This window comes from Garra rufa, chromosome 10, assembly GCF_049309525.1.
Source record: "Garra rufa chromosome 10, GarRuf1.0, whole genome shotgun sequence".
NCBI lineage: Eukaryota > Metazoa > Chordata > Actinopteri > Cypriniformes > Cyprinidae > Garra > Garra rufa.
This window is the reverse complement of record NC_133370.1, coordinates 43403937-43431397: the sequence shown is the minus strand read 5'-3', so window position 1 is coordinate 43431397 and position 27461 is coordinate 43403937. Positions and strand designations below refer to the sequence as shown.

Genomic DNA, 27461 nt, shown 5'->3' with positions numbered 1-27461 from the left:
TTTTTCTGGAGTGAACAGTTCTGTTGAGGGACCAACAAACCACCAACATGAATACAAAGTGTGTGGCTAATGCTTTCATAAAAACTGCTAAATTTACTACTAAATGTACTACTTATAAATGACTTGATAGTTTTACTCATTCTTTGCATGCTTTTAATTTAGTGAATTGTATTGTTTTATTATGCACTGGATTTGGAAATGACGAGGTGTGATATCCTGTCTGGACATATAACAGAAAATAATAACGACTAACTCTTAAATCTAACAGAGCATTTATTCATGCTTGATGCTTTTCCTAAAATCACTTTCAAAGGAAAGTTTTCATTGGAAGTCGAGATGCATGCAGTACGTCTAAAGCTTGGAGCACTGATCTAGACGAGGGTAGAATAGATCAAATGGGGTTCCTTCTTCTCTGTAATCTGATTAATACCTCACCTCATCTCCCGCTATCATTTCTCAGTTACATCTTCTGTATCTCTGTCAAAGCCATATTCCTCCTCAAGATGATCATCTAAATAAAGATACACTGAACGTATGAACTCAGTATCTGAAAATGCATGAACACCAGCAGCAAATAAGCGGTTTTACTTTAAGGTTTCGACATTTTACAGAACAGTACATGCAGGAATGAGAAAAATTACTTCAATTGTTAAAACCCCCTTTTCTTTCATATCCACATGCTTTCCCACTGCAAAATGTGTCTATGCAATGGAAGAGACTGAGTTTACTGTGGAAAAGTTTCATAGCATTGCATTACGGGCGAGAAAGACCCAGTTGGGGGGAACTGATTTTTCATCTCCCTTCTTGCATGCAAGTCGTTTTTTGCATAAAACAAACTGTGATGCAACATATATATTTCCACTGAAACCCCCAGCTAGGAGCAACAAGGTCTGACAGTTCACTCTGTTCATTCAAGGACTAATAAAAGTGCACTGAGCATCTCGCAAGAGTCTGATCTCTTATAAGCATTCCCACAATGCCATGCAATGAGGTTCAACTTGGTTTTATTACCATAACTTGACAGGAAGACATTTTAGAAACACTTTTTATTGTCTTTGAGGCAATGATATTTCTCAAAGGATACATTCACGTAAAACAATCTCTTTCTCAATATGCCATTGTACGGCACAGAAAATAAATATGAAAACTGTAACATTTGAGAAGCTCTGTCACCGAGATTCCCATTGTATGTAAACACTTTTCAAGCGAAGTCCTTAGATGTCCTCAGCTGAGTATAACAAAAAATCCTAATAAGTCAGAAGTAGTTTGGGTTTCATAGCTCTACTTTTGGTTGTGTGTTCACTGCATTGTTAGTGTATTGATATCATGAAATGATACAGCAGACAGTTCATGTTTTGGATGGTTGGGTGTTTTTGTGCTATTTCTAATAGCATCATTGATTCTGTTGTCCTGAACTTCACCTGAAGTAGAGTCTCATGATGATTGTTTTGGGTTGTATATCATCCCATGTCCAGGCTTCTATACTTTGCTTGTGTTAGCCGCAGGTGTGCTCGCATACCCGTAGAGAAACGTAGCAGCGATAACCAGCATCGCACCCAGGAAAAAAACACTGCAAAAGAAAAAAGAAAAAAGAAAAGATTAGTTTTCCTTAAGCTCTGCACTGTGCAAAAAGTGGGTCACTCCCGAGAAACGTTGCCATTTATGCCGGCAAATATCAGGAGTTTATTAAATAATTTCATTTGAAAAGGTTACCACTGAACTGCCAAGAAATCATATTTTCGCATCTCAGGCTGAAATTACTGGGGACATTGCTGTCACAGACATTGGGTGATCACCGCAGGGGGGAGACGTTCCCAATGATATTACGGAGATAGTTCACACAAAAATGAAAATTCTGTTAATAATTACTGACCTTTATGTTGTACCAAACCTGTAAGGCCTTCGTTCATCTTTGGAACACAAATTAAGATATTTTTTAATGAAATCTAAGAGCTTTCTGACCTTGAGAAGATGTTTTAGATTTAGTATTCTTGTAACTTCATAGCATTACGGTTGAACCACTGATGTCACATGGACTATTTTAACAATGTCTTTGAATGTTGTAGTTGTGTTACTGTCTATGCAGAGTCAGAAAGCTCTCGGATTAAAAAAAAATATTTCTTAATTCTTTTTTGAAGATGAACGAAGGTCTTACAGGTTTGGGACCACATGACAAGAAGTATCATTTTTAGGTAAACTATCACTTTAAGATTATTTCAACCCTGTCACAGTATGTTTCAAATGTATAACCTATAAGTTTGAATAGATTACTGAATACTAACAAATACATACATTATAAATGAATAAATACATAATCATGAATTTACATATAGTTCAAGTCAAAAGTTTACATACACCTTGCAGAATCTGTTAAAAAGATGTTTACATATAGTCCACAAGAGAAAATAATAGTTGAATTATAAAAGTTCACATACACTTGATTCTTAATACTTGTTACCTGAATGATCCATAGCTGTGTGTTTTTTTGTTTTTGTTTAGTGATAGCTGTTCATGAGTTTGTTTGCTTGTTTGTCAGTTATTCAGAAAAAAATCCTTCTGGTCCCACAAATTCTTTGGTTTTTCAGCATTTTTGTGTATTTGAACCCTTTCCGGCAATGACTGTATGATTTTGAGACTCACATGCAACTATTACAGAAGGTTCACATGTTCATTGATGCTCACTGAAGGAAACACAATGCATTAAGAGCCAGAGTGTGAAAACTTTTGAACAGTATAAAGATCTGTACAATTTACTTGTTTTGCCTAAATGGCATTTTTTTTTTTATTTAGTACTCCCCTTCAGAAGCTACAGAAGATATTTACTTGCTTCCCAGAAGACAAAATAAGTTATATTTACCCTGATCCCCTGGTGAAAAAACCAGCTAAAACCAGCCTAGGCTGGTTGGCTGGTTTTAGCTGGTCAACCAGTCTGGTTTTAGCTGGTTTTAGCTGGTCAACCAGTCTGGTTTTAGCTGGTTTTAGCTGGTCAACCAGTCTGGTTTTAGAGGGGTTTTGGCCACTTTTCCAGCCTGGCCAGGCTGGTCAGGCTGGTCTTAGCTGGTCAGGCTGGAAAACCACCAGCTAAAACCAGCCTGACCAGCCTGGGAGACCAGCTAAAACCAGCCACTTCCAGCTTAAACCAGCTAATACCAGCCAACCAGCCTAGGCTGGTTTTAGCTGTTTTTTTCAGCAGGGTCTTCAAATTCAAAAGCTCTTAATGCATTGTATTTCCTTCTGAAGCATCAGTGAGCATTTAAATCTTCTGTAATAGTTGCATATGAGTCCCTCAGTTGTCCTCAGTGTGACAAGATGGATCTCAAAATCATACAGTCATTGTTGGAAAGGATTCAAACACATAAAAATGCTGAAAAACCAAACAATGGGGCCTGAAGGATTTTTCTGAAGAACAGCAGCTAGTTTAACTGTTCAGGACAAACAAGGAACTCATGAACAACTATCACTAAACAAAAAAACAGCTGCGGAAGATTTAGGTAACAACACAGTAATCAAGTGTAGGTAAACTTTTGAATGGGGCCATTTTTATAAATTCAACTATTGTTTTGTATTGACTACATGTACGCCCTGAGTGAGCTGTAAACAGTCCTTCATTGTTTCAACGCCAAAGCAGGAGTAGACAAAAATTACAAGAGTAGACAAGTCCAGCCCGATTCCGTGAAAAAAAATGTGGATTTGACAACCCTACATCCAACACACGCTGTATCCAAAGTGATTTAAAGCCCCACTAATTAATTTTTTTTACCTTAAAATAATGTTTCCGAACTCATGTCAGTGGTTCATCAACTCATAACAGGGTGAAACGGCACTTTCATATTCGCTTTGCGACCCTCTATCAGCCATAACAGCACTATGTAAGTTTGGGTCGTCGGGTCGCGGTTTTGTAGTTCAAATGATACTACAAATGCGACTTGCTTCACGGCAGGCTTCACAAAAGGTTTTCATACTTTTATAAAGTCATACAACATACTCTACCTTGTCACTGGACATCGTTATTTCCAAAGCCGGTCCTGGATAGCCTTTCAAACAAATAACGTGCATGTGACACGACGGTAGGCTAAATTATTTACGACAGCGGTAATGGACAATTCCGCTTCTAACCTGTAGAGGGAGCATTGAGGGAAAAGTTACTTAGTGTTGCTTTAAATACTCTGCATATTTATAGCAACTCCGCGAAAATTATATTCAATATTAGAATGTTTGTGGGAGTGGAAATAATAAAACAGTCCCGCGCAAGGCTTTAATACAAAAACATTAATACAAAGCCGTAGAAAAGCCAAATCCTGGAGTCGAAGACGAGGTCTAAATAGGTGTTTGTTAAAGTTAAACTTTTTAACCTGAGTGCTTGATTTATACAATGATTTATATGTGCATATTAGGGGTGGGCGATATACTGGTAGACACGATTAACCGCTAGAAATTTGTCAACCAATAGAGATTTTGGACTATCATCTCTATCGCAGTTACATGTTCATGTGATGTTTGGTCACAAAAACATATCTTTGCATGTGTTTTTAAGTATTGCTGTTTAAAAACAAGTGGTGGACGAAGTACACAAATCAAGCACTTGATTAAAAGTACAGATACATATAATAAAATATTACTCCAGTAAAAGTAAAAGTACTCCTTTTTCAATTTTACTCAAGTGAAAGTACAAAAGTACTCTATTTTTTATGTACTTAAGTAAAAAAAGTACTGATAGATTTATTTTGCAATTTTATATAGGCTACTTCATTTAATTTAATATTAGCATATATTTTTTATAATCCTACTGCTCAAAATACCTGGGATGTTCCCAAAATAATGGAGTCAAGATATACTTTTGTTGTTGATATGGACTGCATTGACGAGAGTGATGTAGTAATGCTCATTGCGATGTACCTGAGAGAAAACAGATTTGACAATCTAATTTTCACCAATAAGAAAAATGTTTTAAAGCTTGTGGTTTTGCAGAAAGCCACAGTTATATATGATATAAGGATGAAGAATAGGAGAATAAGGACTGAAGAACATTTTAAGGAAAATATAATTACATTTTAATATGTTTTCACTTCTCAAGCCAAATGTCCCCAGAGTGCATCACTTCCCACTTTCATTATTACTGTAGTTACCATGTTCTGAACATCCTTTCTTTTTCCCTCAGATGTAATCTGTCTAGGTGGTTGAATAAAAATATTTGGACTTTATATCTAAAAATTACCTCAACTTGTTAGCTAACAATATTTACTTATTTTCAGTATGGTAGTGAATAAACATTCATATCTGTCTACTCGGCTAGTTTTTCCAAAAAATATAAAAATGTATACCGTTGATTAACAATATAAAAACAGACGTCACATAGGACATTTTAATAAAACTACGAATGTTACAGCAGCGAGGAATATGAACGTGCTTTTGGAGTTACTTAATCTGTGTTATTTTAATGTTTCGTTTTTTGACCTAAATCATAGAGACACTGACGTTAATCTGTCTGAATTTAAGCATTTCAGTGTGGACTTAAAAATATCACCCTTTAGAGCAGATTTAGTTTGCAAAAAACTGACCGTTACAATAATTAATACTAAAATAGTAACTTACTTTTCGCAACATCAGCACTCACAAGATCTCCCGGTTCTTACTTGTGAATTCAGTTCACTGGAGACTCGCTCTAAACGGCTCATTTGAATCAGTGAGTTGTTGACTCGAGAACAGCTGCAATCGGATCAGTCCAATTTGTAAATTAATTGTTTGGTGCGATTTACGAATCGATTTAACAGGTTCGTTGAAAAGAATCAGTTTGTTCATGAATCAGACACCGTTACTGCGTCTCGGAGCACGTGATATACAGTGAGGTCAATGAGTATTTGATCACCCTGTGATTTTGCAAGTTCTCTTACTTAGAAATCATGGAGGGGTCTACAATTTTCAGCATAGGTGCATTTCCACTGTGAGAGACAGAATCTAAAAATAAAAATCCAGAAATCACATTGTATGATTTTTTTAACAATTTAATTGTGAATTACTGTGTCAAATAAGTATTTGATCACTTGCTTATCAGCCAGATTTCTGACCCTCAAAGACCTGTTATTTTGCTTTTCAATAGTCCAGCTACACTCTGCTCATGATTCTAAATTAGTAGCACCTGTTTGAGGTCGTTAGCTGTCATAAAGACACCTGTGCACCCCACAATCAGCCAAAGTCTAAGTAGCAACATGGGCAAAACCAAAGAGCTGTCAAAAGACACAAGAGACAAAATTGTAGACCTTCACAAAGCTGGAAAGGGAATTGCCAAGCAGCTTGGTGAAAAAAGAACAACTGTTGGAGCAATTGTCAGAAAATGGAAGAGGCTAATGATGACTGTCAATGTCCCTCGGACTGGGGCTGATAAGCAAGTAATTCACAAATAAATTGTTAAAAATCATACAATGTGATTTCCCGATTTTTATTTTTAGATTCTGTCTCTCACAGTGGAAATGCACCTATGCTGAAAATTGTAGACCCCTCCATGATTTCTAAGTAAGAGAACTTGCAAAATCACAGGGTGATCAAATACTTATTGACCTTACTGTATAATAAGGAGTAACGATATGTTTTATGAAATGTAGTGAAGTCAAAAATACGATCTTATGGTTTGGAATGTAGTGAAGTAAAAGTAAAAGTTACTCAAACTAAAACTACTCCAGTAAAGTACAGATACTTTAAAAATGTACAACTACTTGGTTACTGTCCACTAGGGGTGCAACGGTTCTCGGTAAAAAATTGAACCGTACGGTTCTCCACACACGATTCGATATGCACTAGGACCGCGGTTCAGCATAAATCTGACAATGCATCTGTAAAATGATTTGTTTTAAATAACAACACGTAAAACAAACAGGGTTATGCTAGTGTATGTTTCTGTTGATGGATGCGCATTCTGGCTTCCCAATACATTACAACGTGGACAAACCATGCGAGTGCTGTATACTGGAATATGAGCAATCAGTGATTCCGTCATCTCCCAGGTGCTGATAGCATGCGTGTTTAGGTAAGACCCGAACAGCACACATTGCTATCTTTATTTAAACTATTTTTTTAAGCTTTGCCAGTTTAAACATTTAAGAGCCATAAGACGCGAGTTCGCGCGCAGTGAGAAGATCTGTGTGTGCTCTCATCTGAAGCGCGCAAACCCGCGCCTCCAAACGCGCGCAAATATTAAGCTCTCTTTTAAGTATTGAGTTTGAATGGACAAATTCACACAAAAATTGTCAAAATGCCCATCTTGGTAAGTTTCCTAGCAGACATAGCCGGCTAAACGTTCAGTATCAGTGCACTGGATCAGCGCATTCAAAGTGACCGCAATTTCTTAATATTATTCAAACAGCAACAACAAGGTGTCACAAGGAGGGTCAGAGACGTGCGGATACATTTGCAGCATTTATTTGATACAAAACAAACACAAAGGGGCAGGCAGAAATCGTGGTCAAAACAGGCAGAAAGGTCGGGGCTGGCAGCGAGAATCAAAACACGGGAAGGAGTCCAGGAATCAAAAACACAGGAAATCAAACACGGGAATAAACGCTCGGAAATAATGACCAGAAGGAACAATAAGACTTCGCAGAGTGGTTGTGTGTGTGAGAAGCTTAAATGCAGTCAGTGTGATGAGGTGCAGCTGTGAGCGGTAATCAGTAAAGTGAGAGCAGGTGAATGCAGTGATTAGTGCAGTGGCTTGTGGGGAATGAAGTCCATGAAGTGTGGTGCAAGAGTTCATGATGACAGGATAAACCAGATACGTGACACAAGGAAATCACTCACTGCTCTTTATTGAGTAGCTTTTGTGACGTTAATAAAGATTAAGCTTTAATTTATATTGTAAAATATGCAATGCTTTTTTACATTTGATTATTTTTTCAGTTTCTGTACCTAAAAACTAATGTTAGACCTACCTAAAAATGTTTATTTTATTTGTATCTTTACTCAATTGTATTTATTTGTGCTGTTGCTTGTAGTTAGATTATTCTTCTTTATTTTTATTTGACAGTATAGTTTTTTACTATACTATACTAAACATAGCACATGTACCGAACCGTACCGAAACCGTGACTCTAAAACCGCGATACAAACCGAACCGTGAGTATGTAGAACCGTTGCACCCCTACTGTCCACCAGTGAAAACACGTGATTTTCAGCCTTTAAAACATAGGTCTTCAACTCTGCTGCTGGGTCCTGCAAAGTTTCTTTCTAACCTGGCCTGCGACTTTTCAAGCGATCCTGAACCTTGATTAGCTGGTCCAGGTGTGTTTGATTGGGGTTGTAGCAAAACTCTGCAGGAAAGTGGGTCCACAGGAGCAGGGTTGAAGACCTATGTTTTAATTAGCACACAAAACAATTAGCAGCAAAAGAGAACTCATTTTGCTATATGCGTGCACTGTCTGAGAGACATGAAGATGGTGCTTCTAGAATGCAGGAGTATCTGCTTGTTAAGTCGTGATGTAAGGAAAGCTGTTTTTGGGTCCAAGCCTCTACTCATTTTACTTGAGAGTACTATGTGTTTGTTCACATACATTTATTCTGGTCCTTTGCTGGTTTATGCTGGTCCTTGACCAGCAACATGACCAGCTAAGGACCAGCTAAAACCAGCATCAAAAACCTACCTAACCAGCATATGCTGTTTTTTTCAACAGGGTTATATCACATCATGAGCAGGGTTTAAATTAACACCTGCCAACTCGCCAAATGCAGGTAAAAATCAACTGTGGTGGGTAACACTGTCAAAACACTAGCCAAATTGGCGTGCTACTTTTCGTAAATTATGTTCACTGATTAATGTCTTGGGGAAGTTCATGTAAGCCAAATCTGAACAGATTTAGTGCAAATACTGAACTCATCATGATATATTAAATACAGCCTAATTGCGAAGCATCTGTGCATATCTAGCTTACTTGAACATACCCATCACTACACAACAAATAACAGCACGGCAGGTGCGCTGGTTTCCATTACATTGAAGCAAAAGTCTAAAAACGCCTGAAGACTCACACGTATCTATACTGGACAAAATACGATAGAATCCATTATAAGTGATGTTGTCTAAACTGGATGGGGTGCGGCACGGCTCAACAAATTCCAGACAGTAAAAACGCCTCATTTTATTGACATACTGACAAAGTACAAATGATTTGCAACAGTCGCTTTGTCACGTTCAGTTTGGACAGCCTCAAGCTGTTGGTTTACCTCCAGCTTTTTTTTTTTGTTATTTATTTATTTTTAAAAAATTGCCTAGTAGAAGTTAGGAATGGCCGGTAACTTAAAAATTTAGTTGCCAAATTGGCTGGTGAGTGAAAAAGTTTCAATCAAACCTTGATTGTGAGTGTATATTAGCAACGTTTGTTGCTTTCTTGTGGCATTTGAAAGCATTTGAACCTGGAAGTGATAACGTGTGACATGAGACTTAACAAGTGGAAAGAAAAGCATTAGTTTTGCCGCTTTATAGGCCTTAACGGTTAAATACACACTCTTGAATGTCAAAATGCCCATTTTTGCAAGTATTCTCATAAACACTTAAGTCTTAAGTGAAAGCAAACAGCTTTTTCAACAGATGCGGGCAGTATTCCTGCTGTCCTTCATGTCAATCAAACAACAAAAGAGAAATATAAAAAAAAATTGACCTTATTTAAAGCAAAAAATAACTATATCATAATACGCAGTCAAACCACTTTTACTAGTGGGTGAAGGACACTATAGTTTATTTATGTAAGTGAGGATAACAAAATAAAATAAACTGTGACATATTATAACCAAAAACTGGACTACCAATAAAACTGATGAAAAATTGGGACCAAAAATTATTCAGACACTTTGACCTGACCATGTTTTGCTTAAGTGTTTTTTCTTTAACCACAGACTGGTCAAAATTATGCATTGCTTGGTAATTGGTCAAGTATTGACAGTTTTTTGGTTGACTGAAATCCATTGCATACCTTTCTAGATTATTGAAGTCTATGAAAGTTATCTGACATTATCAAGATGAATTTGTTCAAACACAGTTTGAACAGAATTAAAATTACTCATATCATGATATAAGGTTATGGTCATATCACCCACGCCTAGTGCATATACAGGTGCATCTCAAAAAATTAAAAAGTTATTTTTTGGGTAACTTATTTCAAAAATTTAAACTTTTATATATTCTAGATTCATTACATGTAAAGTAAAACATTTCAAATGTTTTTTGTCTTAATTTTGATGATTAGAGCTTACAGCTCAGGAAAGTCAAAAATCCAGTATCTCAAAAAATTTGAATATTTATTAGAAAGGAAAGGAGGTGACATGAGGCCAAGTATGGTGACCCATACTCTGAATTTGTGCTCTGCATTTAACCCATCCAAGTGCACACACACCCGGAGCAGTGGGCAGCCATATTGCTATTGCTGCGGCGCCCGGGGAGCAAGTCAAGTCAAGTCACCTTTATTTATATAGCGCCTTTTACAATACAGATTGTGTCAAAGCAACTGCACAGTATTTAAACAGCACAATAGTGTGTAAGTAACGCATTATTGTAACAATCAATTTTCAGTTAAAGGCAGTTCATCAATGAATTCAGTGATATCATCGTCAGTTCAGTTCAAATAGTATACGATATCGCTGGAAAATGTCCCCAACTAAGCAAGCCAGAGGCGACAGCGGCAAGGAACCAAAACTCCACAGGTGACAGAAATGGAGAAAAAAACCTTGGGAGAAACCAGGCTCAGTCGGGGGACCAGTTCTCCTCTGGCCAGACCAAACAACAGTTTGTACCAATGTCTGATTGTAGAGAACTCATCAGGATCCTGTGGTGTAGTGCCAATGGCCGTCAAGGTTGGCGAGGTCTTTATTGATGATCCGCCTTGGAGCTCATCTGGTTGACATCCACGGCTATTGAAGTCATCTCTAGGTGGTGATCCATGATCTAAGCTGGGTACGGATTGGATCCGGGGGACTGGAGTGACCATCTGATCCAGATACAGGCTGGGTCTGGTGGCTACGGTGACCTCGGAATAAGAATGAAACAGACTAATATTAGCGTAGATGCCATTCTTTTTACGATGCAACGAGTGCATCAGGTGTTATGGGAGGTGTTTTCGGTTCCGGTTGACCTAATTAATGCAGCCTAACAATCCTTTAACGGATTTGAATTATAGAAATGTGTTAATGATTTTATGTGTAAGCCAGGTTAAAGAGATGTGTCTTTAATCTAGATTTAAACTGACAGAGTGTGTCTGCCTCCCGAACAGTGTTAGGTAGATTGTTCCAGAGTTTAGGCGCTAGATAAGAAAATGATCTGCCGCCGGCAGTTGATTTTGATATTCTAGGTATTATCAAATTGCCAGAATTTTGAGAACGCAGCGGACGTGAAGGACTATAATACGATAGGAGCTCGTTCAAGTACTGAGGAGCTAAACCATTGACGGCTTTATAAGTAATTAGCAAGATTTTAAAATCTATACGATGTTTAATAGGGAGCCAATGCAGTGCTGACAGAACCGGGCTAATATGGTCATACTTTCTGGTTCTAGTAAGAACTCTAGCTGCTGCATTTTGGACCAGCTGGAGTTTGTTTATTAAGCGTGCAGAACAACCACCCAATAAAGCATTACAATAATCTATCCTTGAGATCATGAACGCATGAATTAATGTTTCAGCATTTGACATTGATAGCATAGGTCGTAATTTCGATATATTTTTAAGATGGAAAAATGCGGTTTTGCAGATGCTAGAAATGTGGCTCTCAAAGGAGAGATTGCTATCGAATAGGACGCCTAGGTTCCTAACTGATGATGACGAATTTACAGAGCAGCCATCTAGTATTAGACCGTGTTTTAGGTCATTACTTGTGGAGGTTTTAGGTCCAATAATTAATACCTCTGTTTTTTCAGAATTTAACAGTAAGAAGTTATTCGCCATCCAGTTTTTAATATCAGCTATGCATTCTGTTAGTTTTTCGAATGGATATGTTTTGCCGGGCTGCGAAGAAATATAGAGCTGAGTATCATCAGCGTAACAATGAAAGCTAACACCATGTTTCCTGATGATATCTCCCAAGGGTAACATGTAAAGCGTAAAAAGTAATGGCCCTAGCACTGAGCCTTGAGGTACTCCATACTGCACTTGCGATCTAAATGATACCTCTTCATTTATTGCCACAAACTGATGACGGTCAGACAAGTACGATTTGAACCATGCCAGTGCACTACCACTAATGCCTACATAATTTTCAAGTCTATTTAAAAGAATGTTGTGGTCAATAGTATCAAATGCGGCACTAAGATCCAGTAGCACTAATAGAGAGATGCAACCACGATCGCTTGACAATAGCAGGTCATTTGTTACTCTAATTAGAGCAGTCTCAGTACTATGATATGGTCTAAAACCTGACTGGAAATCCTCGCAGATACCATTTTTCTCTAAGAAGGAGCATAATTGTGAGGATACTACCTTTTCTAGTATCTTTGACAGAAAAGGGAGATTCGAAATTGGTCTGTAGTTAATTAATTCATAGGGGTCAAGTTGTGGTTTTTTAATGAGTGGCTTAATAACAGCTATTTTGAAGGTTTTGGGGACATATCCTAATGATAGTGACGAATTAATAATAATTCAGTTGGGGGTTCGGTGCCTTGCTCAAGGGATTCACCTCAGTCGTGGTATTGAGGGTGGAGAGAGTGCTGTACATTCACTGGGTTACATGTCCGACTCTCTAACCATTAGGCCACGGCTGCCCCCAAACTGCTTGAAGTCTAGATTATTAAAGTCTAGATTATACTAGATTATTGAAGTCTAGGTTATTAAAATCAAGCAAAAAAAAAGGTTTTGCAAAACAGAAAAGTTCAAGTTCATTAATTATGTTAATTTATGCACTCAGTGCTTGGTCTGGGCTATTTTAGCACAAATTATAGCAGCAGTGAAGTGTGGCATGGAGGTGATCAGCCTGTGGCACTGCTGAGGCACTATTGAGCCTTCAGCTCATCTGTATTGTTGGATTGACTCATAGATTCTCAATGGGGTTCAGGTCAGGCATGTCGACTGGCCAAACAAGTATAATATAATGGTCAGCAAACCACTTGGAAGTGGTTTTGGTGGTTTTTAGCACTGTGGGCAGGTTCTAAAGTCCTGCTTGAAAAACAAATCAGTATCTCCAGAAAGCTTGTCAGCAGATGAAAACATAAAGTGCTCCAAAATCTCCTGGTAGATGGCTGCATTGACTTTGGACTTGATAAAACACAGTGGACCAACACCAGCAGACTTCAGAAACTTCACACTAAACTTCAAGCAGCTTGGATTCTGTGCCTCTCCAGTCTTCCTCCAGATTCTGGGATCATGATTTCAATGTGAAATGCAAAATGTACTTTTATCTGAAAAGAGGATTTTGAACCACTGAGCAACAGTACAGTTCATTTTCTCCTTATTCCAGGTAAGGTGCTTCTGACATTGTTTCTGTTTCAGAAGTGGCTTGGTAGCCCCTTTCCTGAAGACGTCTGAGCATGGTGACTCTTGATGGTGACTCTGGCTTCATTCTACTTCTTGTGAAGCTCTCCCAAGTGTTTGAATCGGCTTTGCTTGACAGTATTCTTAAGCTTGCGGTCATCCCTTGTTGATTGTGCACCTTTTTTACCAAAATTCTTCCTTCCAGTCAACTTTGCCTTTAATATGCTTTGATACAGCACTCTGTAAACAACCCCTTTCAGTAATGATCTTCTGTGACTTAACCTCTGTGTGGAGGGTGTCAATGATTGTCTTCTGGACCATTGCTAAGTCAGCAGTCTTCCCCAATGGTGTGGTTTCAAAGAACAGGCAATACCCAGGATTTATAAGGTAGGGATGGTCATTTAAAGGTGCCATAGAAATGAAAAAGTGGCTAATTTCAACATAGCACCGACTATGACGTTATAGTTGGGATCATTAATAGCTACGCCCCCAACATTTGCATAGCCGAATCATCAGAAGTTCTGAGGGTAGGCTATTGTGAAAAAACAAAGCAAGGGCAATAGCGAAAATGGCAGATCACGGAAATAAATATTATGTTCCTGGTTGTGCACGAGATGTTAAGTGCAGGGACGGGCTGGTGTCTGTACTCAGAAAGGCACGGAAATAAGATGAGCCACTAAAAGGACACTGTTATCTTCTTGCTAGTGGTAGCCTGTTACATTGCAGTACATAAAATTTCACTTACCACATAAACAGAATAAGGAGAGATGACTGCATGGACAATGGCAAATGATTTACAGATACTGATAACTGCTGACAAGCATCTAAACTTGTAAAATATGTGCTAAGTACTGCTGCTGTAGTATAATGTTACACAGAGCACGTGCTATTGCAAATCTCAAAAGTGAAAGTAAAAAGTTATCGTGCATTCAAAAGGGCAGTTTCAATGCCCTGCATATTAAGCGGCCTTGTAATTAAATATATATTTTTCTCAATATGTTTCCTTCCTGCTGTGTGAGAGCTAAATGAGCCGCTCTGTGAAACAACCAATCAGAGCAGGGCATATCATTATTATTCATGAACCTCCCATATAAGGTAATAACAGACAATTTCATTCTAGGGACAAATCCTAGGGTTGAAAATGGACTTGTAAAACCATTTCTGGAGAATTTTTGCCCTTACCTAAGCCATATACCTTCTATGTAGGCACCTTTAATGAAACTCAAATATAAATATTATAATATTTTGAGATATTGGATTTTTGACTTTCAACAAAAAATGTTTTGAATTGTTTTATTTTGAATGTAATGAATCTAGAATATATGAAAGTTTCAGTTTTTGTAATAAATCACAAAAGAAAATGAATGTTTTCACGATATTCCAATTTTTTGAGATGCACCAGTGTGTATTATGTGCAAGACACAAACACAATGTTCAAACATGTTTACCTAGTGCATGTCCACAATGGAAAAGCAGCGCAGTGGAATCTAAATATATGTTCTGTGTAAACGCCTTTTTAGGGTACTGAAATGTGTAATGTAAAGTGAGAAATTCACTTTCCCACTGCTAAAACAATACAATAGCTGTGTCACCCGCAGATCGGGTTTCAGGCGACAAACGCAAATATCGTCTGTGTAATTAAAAGAAACGATCTCCCGCTCCAAGATATAACAAGCAACGCAATAAATTAAAGCGTATCTGCTCTGCTGTAGCTAAAATAGAATATATCAGACCAATATAATGAATAAACACAAATGTTTCCCATGCCACGTCTTTGACACACCTGGTACAAATGGACTGTTTGATGGCTTCTTCAAAGGAAATGATAATGCGTTCTGGCATAATTTGAACATGTAAAACGACACAAATGTAAATTGACCATTTTTTTCTTTCTTTAGTTCTTTAGTAAGGAGACACGCTTAACAAACAAAGATGTTGTAGAACAGTACAAAAATAAACACTTGTGCTTGTGTGTGGATCTACACAAACATACTCTGCATCGCTTTAGATAAAATCATTTGCTTATTGAATAAATGTAAACTAATCAAAAGATTGCTAGTTGTTGACACAACTGTTTGTGTGAGTTTATGGGGGGGATGATTCTTAAAGTCAAATATGCTTGTACTGTGCATTTTCAGTATCTTGTGAATTTTACCAGTATTAGGGGACACAACTGGCACAGTTTTCAGAGAAAGACCCAAGTGGATGAGTTTTAGAGCAAGTGTCTTACCTAGTAGGGTCAAAATCTTCCAACAAGAAATACGAGATGAGGGTGGATAGAATGATTGAGATGGATGTGGCAAAGCCCTTCAGGATGTTATCTGCATATTTGATGACAGCCGCAATGACTAACCCACCCAAAGCCTATAGGAAGTATGTGAAGTATGTTTAACATGAATTAGAAACAATGTGGCATGCAGGTCTGTGCTTGTGCTATTATATAAAAAAGTGAATATGCACCTGAAGAGCCACCACAGTCCATGTCAGACCGGTGTACCCTTGGAAAAGTCCATTCTCCTGCACTCTTTCTCCGTCATACGCAAACACTCCCACAAGTCCAAAAATAAGTCCGAATACACCTGAGAAGGGCGATGGAAAAAACACACATATTTCCTGAAACTTAAACTTGGCACAATGGCTACCAAAACTAAAAGTGTTTTTGTTTTTTTTAAAGTTAAAAATAGGTTGCTGGGTGGCTTCTAGGTACATGTTGTTTTATTTACCTAGCTGAATGTTACGGACCCAGACACTCTGCTTGCTCTCTTTGAGGATCTTTTCGAAGTACACGCCAGCGAATCCGCTGGAGAAGCAGGCCACAAGTACCGCCAGCAGACCCATCAATTGAGAGCCGGCGGTCAGATCCTCCTGTTTGGTGCTTGATGTAACTTCTGTTGGCCACTGTTGGTTCAGGTCAAACAGAAACAAAGGAGGAGTCATATTTACTTTATTAATTAAAATAAAATACATAATTCAAATGGGATTCAAATATTTAAAGCAGAATTAAATTAGAATTATAGAAATAGTACGTTTTAAAAAATTAAAAATTTGAGTAAAATAAACAACGAAATAACGATATTTATAAATAAATATTAATTTATAAATAATTATAATATAAAATAATACATATAAAACTTGAAATAAACTAAATATTTTAATGTTTCAAAATATTATAAAATATTATATATATATATATATAATATTATATATATCTTTTTTTACTATTTAAAATAACAGCTTTCTATTTTAATATATTTTAAAATGTAATTTATTCCTGTGATCAAAGCAAAATTTTCAGCATCAATACTAACATTCTTCAGTTTCACATTATCCTTCAGAAATCATTGATCATGCTGATTTGCTGTTCAAGAAACATTTATTAATATTATTATTATTATCATCATCAATATCAATAAAACAGTTGAATACATCTGAAATAAAAAAAACCTGTTGTAACATTATACACTATACTATTCAAAAAAAATATTTTTTGGAAATTATAGAAACTAATACTTTTATTTAGCAATGAAAGGATGCTTTAAATCTATCAAAAGTGATGATAAAGACATTTACAATGCTGTTCATCTGAACTTTCTATTAATCAAAAAACCTGAAATAATTTCTACTCAACTGTTTTTTAACATAATAATAATAATAAATGGTTTTTGAGCAGCAAATCAGAATATTAGAATGATTTCTGAAGGATCATGTGACGGAAGTAACAATGCTAAAATTTCAGTTTTGAAATCACAGGAATAAATTACATTTGAAAATATATTGAAATAGAAAACATATTTCAAAATGTTACTCTTTTTGGGTCAGCAGTGGTAATTACAGAAATTAATTACAAATGTAATTACATATAGGTTTTTAAAAAATATAAGTACAATGTGAAAACATGTATGTGCACAATAAGTACACTGTACAAAATTATTAATTTAAATGCAACTACATAGTAGTTAAGGCCACCTAATGTAAAGTGGGACCAAAGTTGCATATGCAGTTGAATTTGTCAAGATTATAAACACAAGCGGGAAGTTTGTGATAGCACACAATTGCACTAAGAGACCAGCTGTCATTATTTGTATTGCACTGTGCTCCCCATCTGTGTAATTCATAAACCTCCATTTATTATCCACAGTACAATCAGATGACTGACTTTTAAACTGATTCTAGTTCGAACATACAGCCAAGCCCGAAATTATTCATACCCCTGGCAAATTCTGACTTAAAGTTGCTTTTATTCAACGTTCATTCAAAGATTTTTTTTTTATTAGAAATGACACAGACGTCTCCTAGAAGATAATAAGACAATGTACAAGAGGCATCACTGTGGAAAAAATTATTACTCATCTTTTATCTACATTTGAACAAAAAGTGGCATGTCCAAAATTATTCATACCCTTCTCAATAATCAATAGAAAAGCCTTTATTGGCTATTACAGCAATCAAATGCTTCCTATAATTGCTGACCAGCTTTTTGCATGTCTTTTTGCCCATTCATCTTTAGCGATGAGCTCCAACTCTTTCAGGTCAGAGGGTCTCCTTGCCATCACCCTGATCTTTAGCTCCCTCCACAGATTCTCAATTGGATTTAAGTCAGGACTCTGGCTGGGCCACTGCAAAACATTAATGTTTTTGTCTGCTAACCATTTCTTCACTTTTGCTGTGTGTTTTGGGTCGTTGTCATGCTGAAATGTCCACTGGTGCCCAAGGCCAAGTTTGTCTGCAGACTGCCTGATGTTGTTGTTGTGAATTTTATTGTATTGCTCCTTTTTTATTTTGCCGTTTACTGTGATTAGGTTCCCTGGTCCACTGGCTGAAAAACACCCCCAAAACATTATATTCCCACCACCATGTTTGACAGTGAGGATGGTGTTCTTAGGGTTAAAGGCTTCTCCTTTTTTAAGCCAAATGAAGGCTACATCAATTCAATTTTAGTTTCATTTGACCATAAAACAGAAGACCAGAAGTCTTCTTCTTTGTCCAGATGAGCACTTGCAAAGGCCAAGCGGGCTTTTGTGTGCCTTATCTGGAGAAGTGGTGTCCTCCTTGGTCTGCGTCCATGGAACCCAGCGGTGTGCAGTGTCCGTTGGACTGTCTGCCTTGAGATGTTGCCACCAGCAGAGCCCAGATTCATCAGGATGGCCTTGGTGGTGATCCTTGGATTCTTTTTTACCTCTCTCACTATCCTCCTGGCCAGCACAGGTGTCACTTTTGGCTTCTGACCACGTACTCTGAGATTTTTCACAGTGCGGAACGTCTTGTATTTTTTAATAATACTTTGCACTGTAGCCACTGGAACTTCAAAACATTTAGATATGGTCTTATAGCCCTTTCCTGACTTGTGAGCAGCCACAATGCGCAGCCGCAGGTCCTCAGTGAGCTTCTTTGTCTTAGCCATGACTGTCCACAAACCAACAGCAGAGAGCTTGTTTTTCACCTGTTGAGTTGATTAAAACAGCTGTTCCCAATGAATCAGGGTAATTAGGATGCTTTAGAACAGCTTAGACTATTTGGAATGGTATAGAACTTTGGATTTTCCCATTGACTGTGACAGTTTGCAAAGGGTATGAATAATTTTGGACATGCCACTTTTTGATCAAATGTAAATAAAAGCTGAGAAATATTTTTTTCCACAACGATGCCTCTTGTACATTGTCTTATTATCTTTTGGGAGAAGCCTGTGTCATTTCCGGTCAAAAAAAACTTGGCGGTTGAATAAAAGTAACTTTAAGTCAGAATTTGCCAGGGGAATGAATATTTTCAGGCTTGACTGTATAAGGCTGAACCGCACTACTGAGAGTTTCTGACATTTTCAGTGTGTGAGATTGGCTTGTTTTGTTTTTGCCAGCTCTTGAGGCTCCGCCCTCTTCTGAAAAGGGGGCCGGGAGCACCAGCTCATTTGCATTTAAAGGGACAAACACAAAAATGGCGTGTTTTGACTCATACTCTAAACGTGGCTATTTTAACGAGCTATAAAAAATTATATGTCAGGTATTTTGATGTAAAACTTTGGGGACACACACTCTGGGGACATCAGAGACTTATTTTACATCTTGTAAAAAGGGACATAAGTAACCTTTTTAGAATGAACTATTTTAAACAATATTAGTGTCTGTTATCTATTTTTATGCTTATTAGAATATAGAATGGTTAAGTTAGCAACATGCTAACGGTAAACTCAATTTTAACAAATAAACAATATAGATAAACAAATCACAAGGCTACTTACCTGGACAAGTGCAATTCCAGTCATCAGAATAACTAGTGCGAGCCACTGGTAAATGCTGAGTTGTTTGCCCAACATGGACACAGAGAACAGGGCTGTAGTGAGAATTTTCAGCTGATACGTAACCTGGAAAACAATGAGAAGGTAAATCTGGTAGGCCTAAAAAATTTGTCTGTTTATTTTTATTTTTTTATTAAGAATTCTTTCTGAAGGATCGCGTGACACTGAAGACTGGAGTATTGATGCTGAAAATCCAGAATGGCATCACAGGAATAAATCATGTTCAAAAATATATTAAAATGTATATTATTAATATAGAAATAAATAATAATAGGACTAATTAACAAGTTAAAATTAATTTAAATTGTAATAATATTTCACAATATTATAGGTTTTACCATTCAAATAAAAATGCTAATTAAATATTTTAATTTGTGATAATATCTCACAATATTAAAGTTTTTACTGTATTTTTAATCAAATAAATGCATCCTTGAAGAGCATAATATGCCTAATATGCTGAAAGCGGTTCAGTGCTTTATTTCTCATCACATTCAATTGTGTATTACAAAAAAATTATGCATTTCTTGTCTGAATTTTAACAAATTTACTGTTTATTCAGATTTTGATATGCCCAATTTGTAAGATAATTTTTCATCCTATTTTAAGCGTTTTTAGCTTTACAGCACCAGACCAGTTCATATCATATCATTTGTTTATTTTACAACACTGTTAATGGTTAAAATGTGTTTGTGCGTACTCTTCACCAGGCAATGTAAATACACAACAATTATTTTCATGGAGCATACAGAATTCAATTCTGTAGAAATGTCAGCCGCTTTCTGCAGAACTTGAATGTTTGTCTTTCATAAAATTGTACATATAACAAACATTTGAATTGGAGAGTGACAAAAAGAGGGATTAATTGAAGGTTATATTTCACTAAATAATTAACTTATCTTTATAGCTTATTATATATAAATATAAATACATTTATAACAATAAAAAGTGTTAAAACTGAATATATTTGACTATTTATTATGTTTGGCTCCACTTAGGATATTACAGTGCTGAATATCTCAAGTAAACACAAATGTTTGTAGGTGGCGTTCCAAACATTATTTAATAACACTGCATAATATTTCTGGAAATTTCATACACATATTGTATGATAACATATTGTATGGTAATGAAATGTATTAATAACATTTTATTTACTGGTTTATTTTCTCTTTATTTACTCTTTTATTAACTGAAAAAAAATATTAATATGAAGTGCCAAGTTGACCTATGAATCTATGGTTCTTTGAATTCCCCATCACTAGGTTTCAAATGATCTGGAAACTTTCCTAAAGCTCTTCCTCTGGTTTTGTGCTTTCTCACCTGGTAGGTAGCTGCATCTAGATTTGACAGAGCCACATAGAGCAGGTTGTTCTGCAGGGTGTAGATACCTGAGGGAATGGCCAACTTCAGCGTCAGCAGAGGCTTGTTGATTATTTCCTCCTTCAACACCCGATTCATTGCACGAACACTGAAACCTAAGAAGCACATACAGCACTGCACATTAGACAGTGAGCTTATGCAGTGAGGCACAACTCTCCTCTCATGCTCTGAGCTCCTGAGAATGAGAATGCTGTTTCAATGATGTTACCAGAAAAAGGACACTGAACATTATGCTTGTTTTCGTAATAGCAGAAAAAATAAACTCTAAATTGTAAGACAAACTCAAAGTTGCGAGAAAAAAGTCAGAATTATAAACTGTAAACTCAGAATTGCAAGAAAAAAGCCTGAATTGTAAGATATAAACTCAAAATCATGAGGAAAAAGCCTGCATAGTGAGATAAAAACTCAGAATCGCAAGAAAAAAGCCTGAATTGTGAGATATAAACTCAGAATCGCAAGAAAAAAGCCTGAATTGTGAGATATAAATTCAGAATCGCAAGAAAAAAGCCTGAATTGTAAGATATAAACTCAAAATCATGAGAAAAAAGCCTGCATAGTGAGATAAAAACCCAGAATCGCGAGAAAAAAGCCTGCATAGTGAGATAAAAACCCAGAATCGCAAGAAAAAAGCCTGAATTGTGAGATATAAACTCAGAATCGCAAGAAAAAAGCCTGAATTGTAAGATATAAACTCAGAATCGCAAGAAAAAAGCCTGAATTGTAAGATATAAACTCAAAATCATGAGAAAAAAGCCTGTATAGTGAGATAAAAACCCAGAATCGCAAGAAAAAAGCCTGAATTGTGAGATATAAACTCAGAATCGCAAGAAAAAAGCCTGAATTGTGAGATATAAACTCAGAATCGCAAGAAAAAAGCCTGAATTGTGAGATATAAACTCAGAATCGCAAGAAAAAAGCCTGAATTGTAAGATATAAACTCAAAATTATGAGAAAAAAGCCTGCATAGTGAGATAAAAACCCAGAATCGCAAGAAAAAAGCCTGAATTGTGAGATATAAACTCAGAATCGCAAGAAAAAAGCCTGAATTGTAAGATATAAACTCAGAATCGCAAGAAAAAAGCCTGAATTGTAAGATATAAACTCAGAATCGCAAGAAAAAAGCCTGAATTGTAAGATATAAACTCAAAATTATGAGAAAAAAGCCTGCATAGTGAGATAAAAACCCAGAATCGCAAGAAAAAAGCCTGAATTGTGAGATATAAACTCAGAATCGCAAGAAAAAAGCCTGAATTGTGAGATATAAACTCAGAATCGCAAGAAAAAAGCCTGAGTTGTGAGATATAAACTCAGAATCGCAAGAAAAAAGCCTGAATTGTGAGATATAAACTCAGAATCGCAAGAAAAAAGCCTGAATTGTAAGATATAAACCCAGAATCGCAAGAAAAAAGCCTGAATTGTGAGATATAAACTCAGAATCGCAAGAAAAAAGCCTGAATTGTGAGATATAAACTCAGAATCGCAAGAAAAAAGCCTGAATTGTGAGATATAAACTCAGAATCGCAAGAAAAAAGCCTGAATTGTAAAATATAAACTCAGAATCGCAAGAAAAAAGCCTGAATTGTGAGATATTAACTCAGAATTGCAAGAAAAAAAGTCTATATTGTGAGTGTAGAAAATACTTTTTCTAAATGCTTTTAAATTTGTGTTTTGGATTTTCTGTGCTTATGAAAAGACAAAGTGTACACTATGTAACAGAATCTGTTTAGTAAAATGTGTGTGTGTAGTTGTGAACTCTCTACATTTATGTCATTTCTGAGAAACCTTTGTTTACAGGCACGTAGGAGAAAAGAAGCCCTGCAAAAGTAGTAGCAATTTGAAGGTCACTTTAGACTAGACTTTTGGTCACTCTAAGAAGAAGAATGGGATGGGGCTGTATTTTCTTTTCTGTGCAGGAGCGGTTGGCGATAACAGGCCCTGATTGGAGGAGAATGGTCGAACGATATCAGGAGGAGAGACCTGCAGATCAAGAATATAAATACTTGCATTTAGTTTTGTGAGACATTCCTGGACTGCCCAGAATGTCAGATTTGATATTGGCTGTTCTGGAATCCTGAGCTCAGCACTCTTTGACTTTACTATTAAATTGGCTTTAAACTTTAACGCAGACTCGAACTGTTTTATTTAAAGGGCGGATAAACGGACTGGGGGGAAGTAGGTATTCTTAGAATACCGACAACTTCCAACATGAGATAAACTCAGAATTGCATAAAAAAGTCTATATTGTGAGATTTAAACTCAGAATTGCAAGGAAAAAGTCTATATTGTAAAAAAGTCTGAATTGTAAGCTATAATCTCAAACCTGTAAGGAAAATGTCGAATTGTAAGACATAAACTCGTCAAAAAAGTCTGAATAGTGAGATAAAAACTCAGAATTGCAAGAAAAAAGTCTGAATTGTGAGATAAACTTAGAATCACAAAAATAAAGTCTGAATTGTGAAATATAGACTCAAAATTGCGAGAAAAGGTCAGAAATTATAAGATACACTCAGAATCATGATAAAAAAAGTCTGAATTGTAAGATATAAACTCAGAATCATGCGGGGAAAAAAATCAAATAGTGAGATAAAAACTCAGTCAGAATTGCAAGAAAAAAGTGAATTGTAAGATATAAACTCAGAACTGCAAGAAAAAAAGTCTAAATTCTGAGATATAAACTCATAATTGTGAGAAAAGTCTTAATTGTAAGACACACTCAGAATCATAATAAAAAAAGTCTGAATTGTAAGCTATAAACTCAGAATCATGAAAAATCATGAAAAATTAAAAATAGAGAGATAAAAACTTAGAATTGCAAGAAAAAATCTAAATTGTAAGATATAAGAAAAAAGTTTGAATTGTAAGCTATAAACTCAGAATCATGAGATAAAAATAGAGAGATAAAAACTTAGAATTGCAAGAAAAGTCTAAATTGTAAGATATAAGAAAAAAGTTTGAATTGTGATATAAACTCTGAATTGAGAGAAAAAAATTCAAATTGTGAAACAAACTCAGAATTGAGAAGAAAAAAGTTTGAATTGTGATATAAACTCAGAACTGAGAAGATAAAGTTTAAATTATGAGATATAAACTCATAAAATCAAGTTTAAATTGTGATATATAAACAAAAAAAGTTTGATTTGTGACAAAAAAAATCACAATTACCTTTCATAGAATAAACACGTTCAATGACATAAATCCCAAGAAGAATCTCAAGAAAGGACAAAACAAAACAGTGATATGAAGACAGACAAACACATATAAGAAAAAAAACAAAACTACTATCTAGTGATCTAATACGTTACAAGTTACAGATTGCAGAACACACTGGTTTTCACACATCAGAGTTGAGGAGTTGCAAACTCACTGTGATCTTTGAAGACAAGCAGCATGCATGCGACAATCTTAAGAACTTCAGCACACACTACAGCAGACGACGGCAGGTAGCGTGGCCCGTCGGATTGCAGCGTGCGCGAGTAACGCATTGTCAGCACCAAAGAGGTGGTCTGCAGTACCAGCACCCCCAGAGACACATACTTCAGCTGTGAGGTGGTGGACGACATGGAGATACTGGACACCTCTGATGATACAGAGACAGGGGACAGGGATGGAAGTCCCTGGTTAGTCTAAAAGAGACAAAGAGAGAGATCAAAAAGAAATCAATAAAACATGATATCCTTTTATATGACATGGGATATGGAAACATTGGCAAATACACTACCAGTCAAAAGTTTTTGAACAGTAAGATTTTCAATGTTTTTTTAAACGTCTCACCAAGCCTGCATTTATTTAATTTGAAGTAAATCGGTAAAATTTTGAAATATTTTTACTATTTAGAATAACTTTTCTATTTAAATATATTTTAAAATGTAATTTATTCCTGTGATTTCAAAGCCGAATTTTTAGAATCAATACGCCAGTCACAGAATTCTTCAGAAATCATTGCAATATCCTAATTTGCTGTTAAAAAAACATTTATTATTATTATTTTGTTGAGAACAGCTGAGTAGAATGTTTTCAGGTTCCTTTAATGAACAAAGTTCAGAAGAACAGCATTTATCTGAAATAGAAATCTTTTGTAAGATTATAAATGACTATCATCACTTTTGATCGATTTAAAGCATCCTTGCTAAATAAAAGTATTAATTTCTATAATTTTTCCAAAAAAAAAAAAAAATTAAAAAAAAAAAAAAAATATATATATATATATATATATATATATATATATATACTTACTCCAAGCTTTTGAATGGTACAATGTTACAAAAGCTTTTTATTTCAGATAAATGCTTATCTTTGGATCTTTCTATTTATCAAAGAATCCACAAAATGCACTTAACTGTTTAAAATATTGATAACAATAATAATTAAAAATATTTCTTGAACATCAAATCAGCATATTAGAATGATTTCTGAAGGATCATGTGACACTGAAGACTGGAGTAATGATGCTGAAAAATTTGCTTTAAAATCACAGAAATAAATCAAAAATTTAAATATATTCAAATAATAAACTGTTATTTTAAATAGTAATAATATTTCATAATTTTACTGTTCTTACTGTACTTTGAATCAAACAAATGCACACTTTGTGAGCAGAAGAAACTTCTTTAAAAACATTAAAAATCTTTTGACTGATTTCATGTGTATATACCAGTACTATTCAAATGTTTGGTTCAGTAGGGTTTTTATGCTTTTAAAACATTAAAAAAAGTGCAAAAGACTGGATTTATATGATTCAAAATATATATTTTTAAATTTTAATAAAAAAAATATAAAAAGCATTTTCATATAATTTCAGAAGAAACTCATTAATACAGAGTAAAGAATTAACATCACTACTTGGTATAAACCCATAATGCATTACTAATGCACTTCTAATAGTTTTCCCATGCCTCCAAACCATTAGAGCATTATACATCACTAAGCGATAATGGCCAATGGCTATTAACACCTCAAGGGAACCATCACAAAAATCATGCAACTGTTTCAGTTTGTCAGTGTGAGCCATTTTAAAATAAAATCATGAGAAAAAGCCACCTACCTTTAGTGCTCATGCATATTCATGCATTCTGGCATTAAATAAAAACACTAATATATCATGCCTTGAGATTCCACATCTCTTTACAATACAATATATACTCTAAACTTTCACAGATCAATGATCCTCACTCACCCCAGTTAAAACCATTACAGCGGTGTCATTGCTGAGTTTGCATTCAGTCTTGTGGATACAGTATCCTTTCAGTGCAGGTACTGAGAGAGCATACATCAGACTTGAGTAAACTTGAGAGCAAAGAGGCCAACATGAGCCACTCCCACTGACACACAGCCGGATGGAAGGAGGATGTGATATGGTGTTGAAATCCTAAAGAAAAACTATTTACACACCGCTAGCTAGTAAAAGCAAAGTGTCACTGACAATGCTTTAATTTAATAGATTTACATCAATGCAAAATGACTTGGCAAACAGAAAGTTTGGGTGTGATTGGGAAAGCTGGCCAGAGGTGGGGCACACAGCACACACAGGTGGCCTTATGAGGCGATGAGGCTGTGGTGAGGGGGGTGAACCACACAATCCAGCTCTGTGTGCAACTCCTGTCCATCTGAGGCCACCTCCAGAGGCCTCAGATATAAAGGCGTGCGTATAATGACCCTAAATGTGAATGAATGACAACTTTCAAATTTTAGCCTTACGAATGATTTATAAATTGTCTATACACATTAAAGATTTTCCTAAATGCATTCCATTTATTAATCACAGTTTGTGTTGTTAGGTCATTTTAAACCTTTAAAATCACTAGATTTTACCCATTTGTCAGCAAAATAGTTTAAAACATAACATTTTGTATGATCACTTCTCTTTTATATACAGTGGTAAATATGAACAAAAGTGCATGTGAAAATAAATCTGCATAATTTATCCTTTCGATCTTTCATTCAAAAAATTCACAAAATTCTAACCTGTCATTGAAGTAAATCAATAGAACCTGGGGGGGAAATCTTATTATGAAATACATTTTTTTTCTCTAGTTCACGTTGGCCACTATTATTGGCACCCAATTAATGCAACGTCCTTTTCCCAAGATAACAGTTCTGAGTTTTCTCCAACAATGTCTAATGAGTTGTCACCTGACAAGAGATCAGAGACCATTCCTTCATAAAGGTGCTTCTCTTTTTTTTATACAGGGTTCAGGTCAGGGAAGTGGGACGGCCATGGTAGAAGCTTCATTCTGTGCTCAGTGACAATTTTGTGTTGATTTTGATGTTTGTTTTGGAGCATCATCCTGCTGGAAGATGCAACCACTGTCCATTATAAGATTCTAACAGCGGCAATCAGGTTTTGATTTTTTATCTG

At 35.9% G+C, this 27461-nt stretch overlaps 1 protein-coding gene across 1 annotated transcript; it reads right to left on the bottom strand.

Moving 5' to 3' along the window:
• Positions 1-1008: 1008 nt before the first annotated feature.
• LOC141343986 (UDP-N-acetylglucosamine transporter-like) lies at positions 1009-26396 on the bottom strand. Its single transcript, XM_073848702.1, has 8 exons — positions 26280-26396; positions 24471-24729; positions 21047-21201; positions 19667-19789; positions 16158-16332; positions 15895-16013; positions 15665-15798; positions 1009-1570 (listed from the first exon to the last, which is right to left on the bottom strand). The coding sequence occupies exons 1-8, from the start codon at positions 26373-26375 to the stop codon at positions 1480-1482; spliced, it is 1152 nt and encodes a 383-aa protein (XP_073704803.1). The 5' UTR covers positions 26376-26396; the 3' UTR covers positions 1009-1479.
• Positions 26397-27461: the final 1065 nt, after the last annotated feature.

Bases quoted from the DNA above. Each gene is read 5' to 3' on its own strand.
- LOC141343986 (XM_073848702.1), bottom strand. From the start codon at position 26,375: ATGTATGCTCTCTCAGTACCTGCACTGAAAGGATACTGTATCCACAAG. The intron at 21,202-24,470 runs GTGAGTTTGCAA...TGTGCTTCTTAG, and splicing joins GCTTGTCTTCAAAGATCACA to GTTTCAGTGTTCGTGCAATG. The intron at 15,799-15,894 runs GTGCATATTCAC...TACTTCCTATAG, and splicing joins GGACTGTGGTGGCTCTTCAG to GCTTTGGGTGGGTTAGTCAT.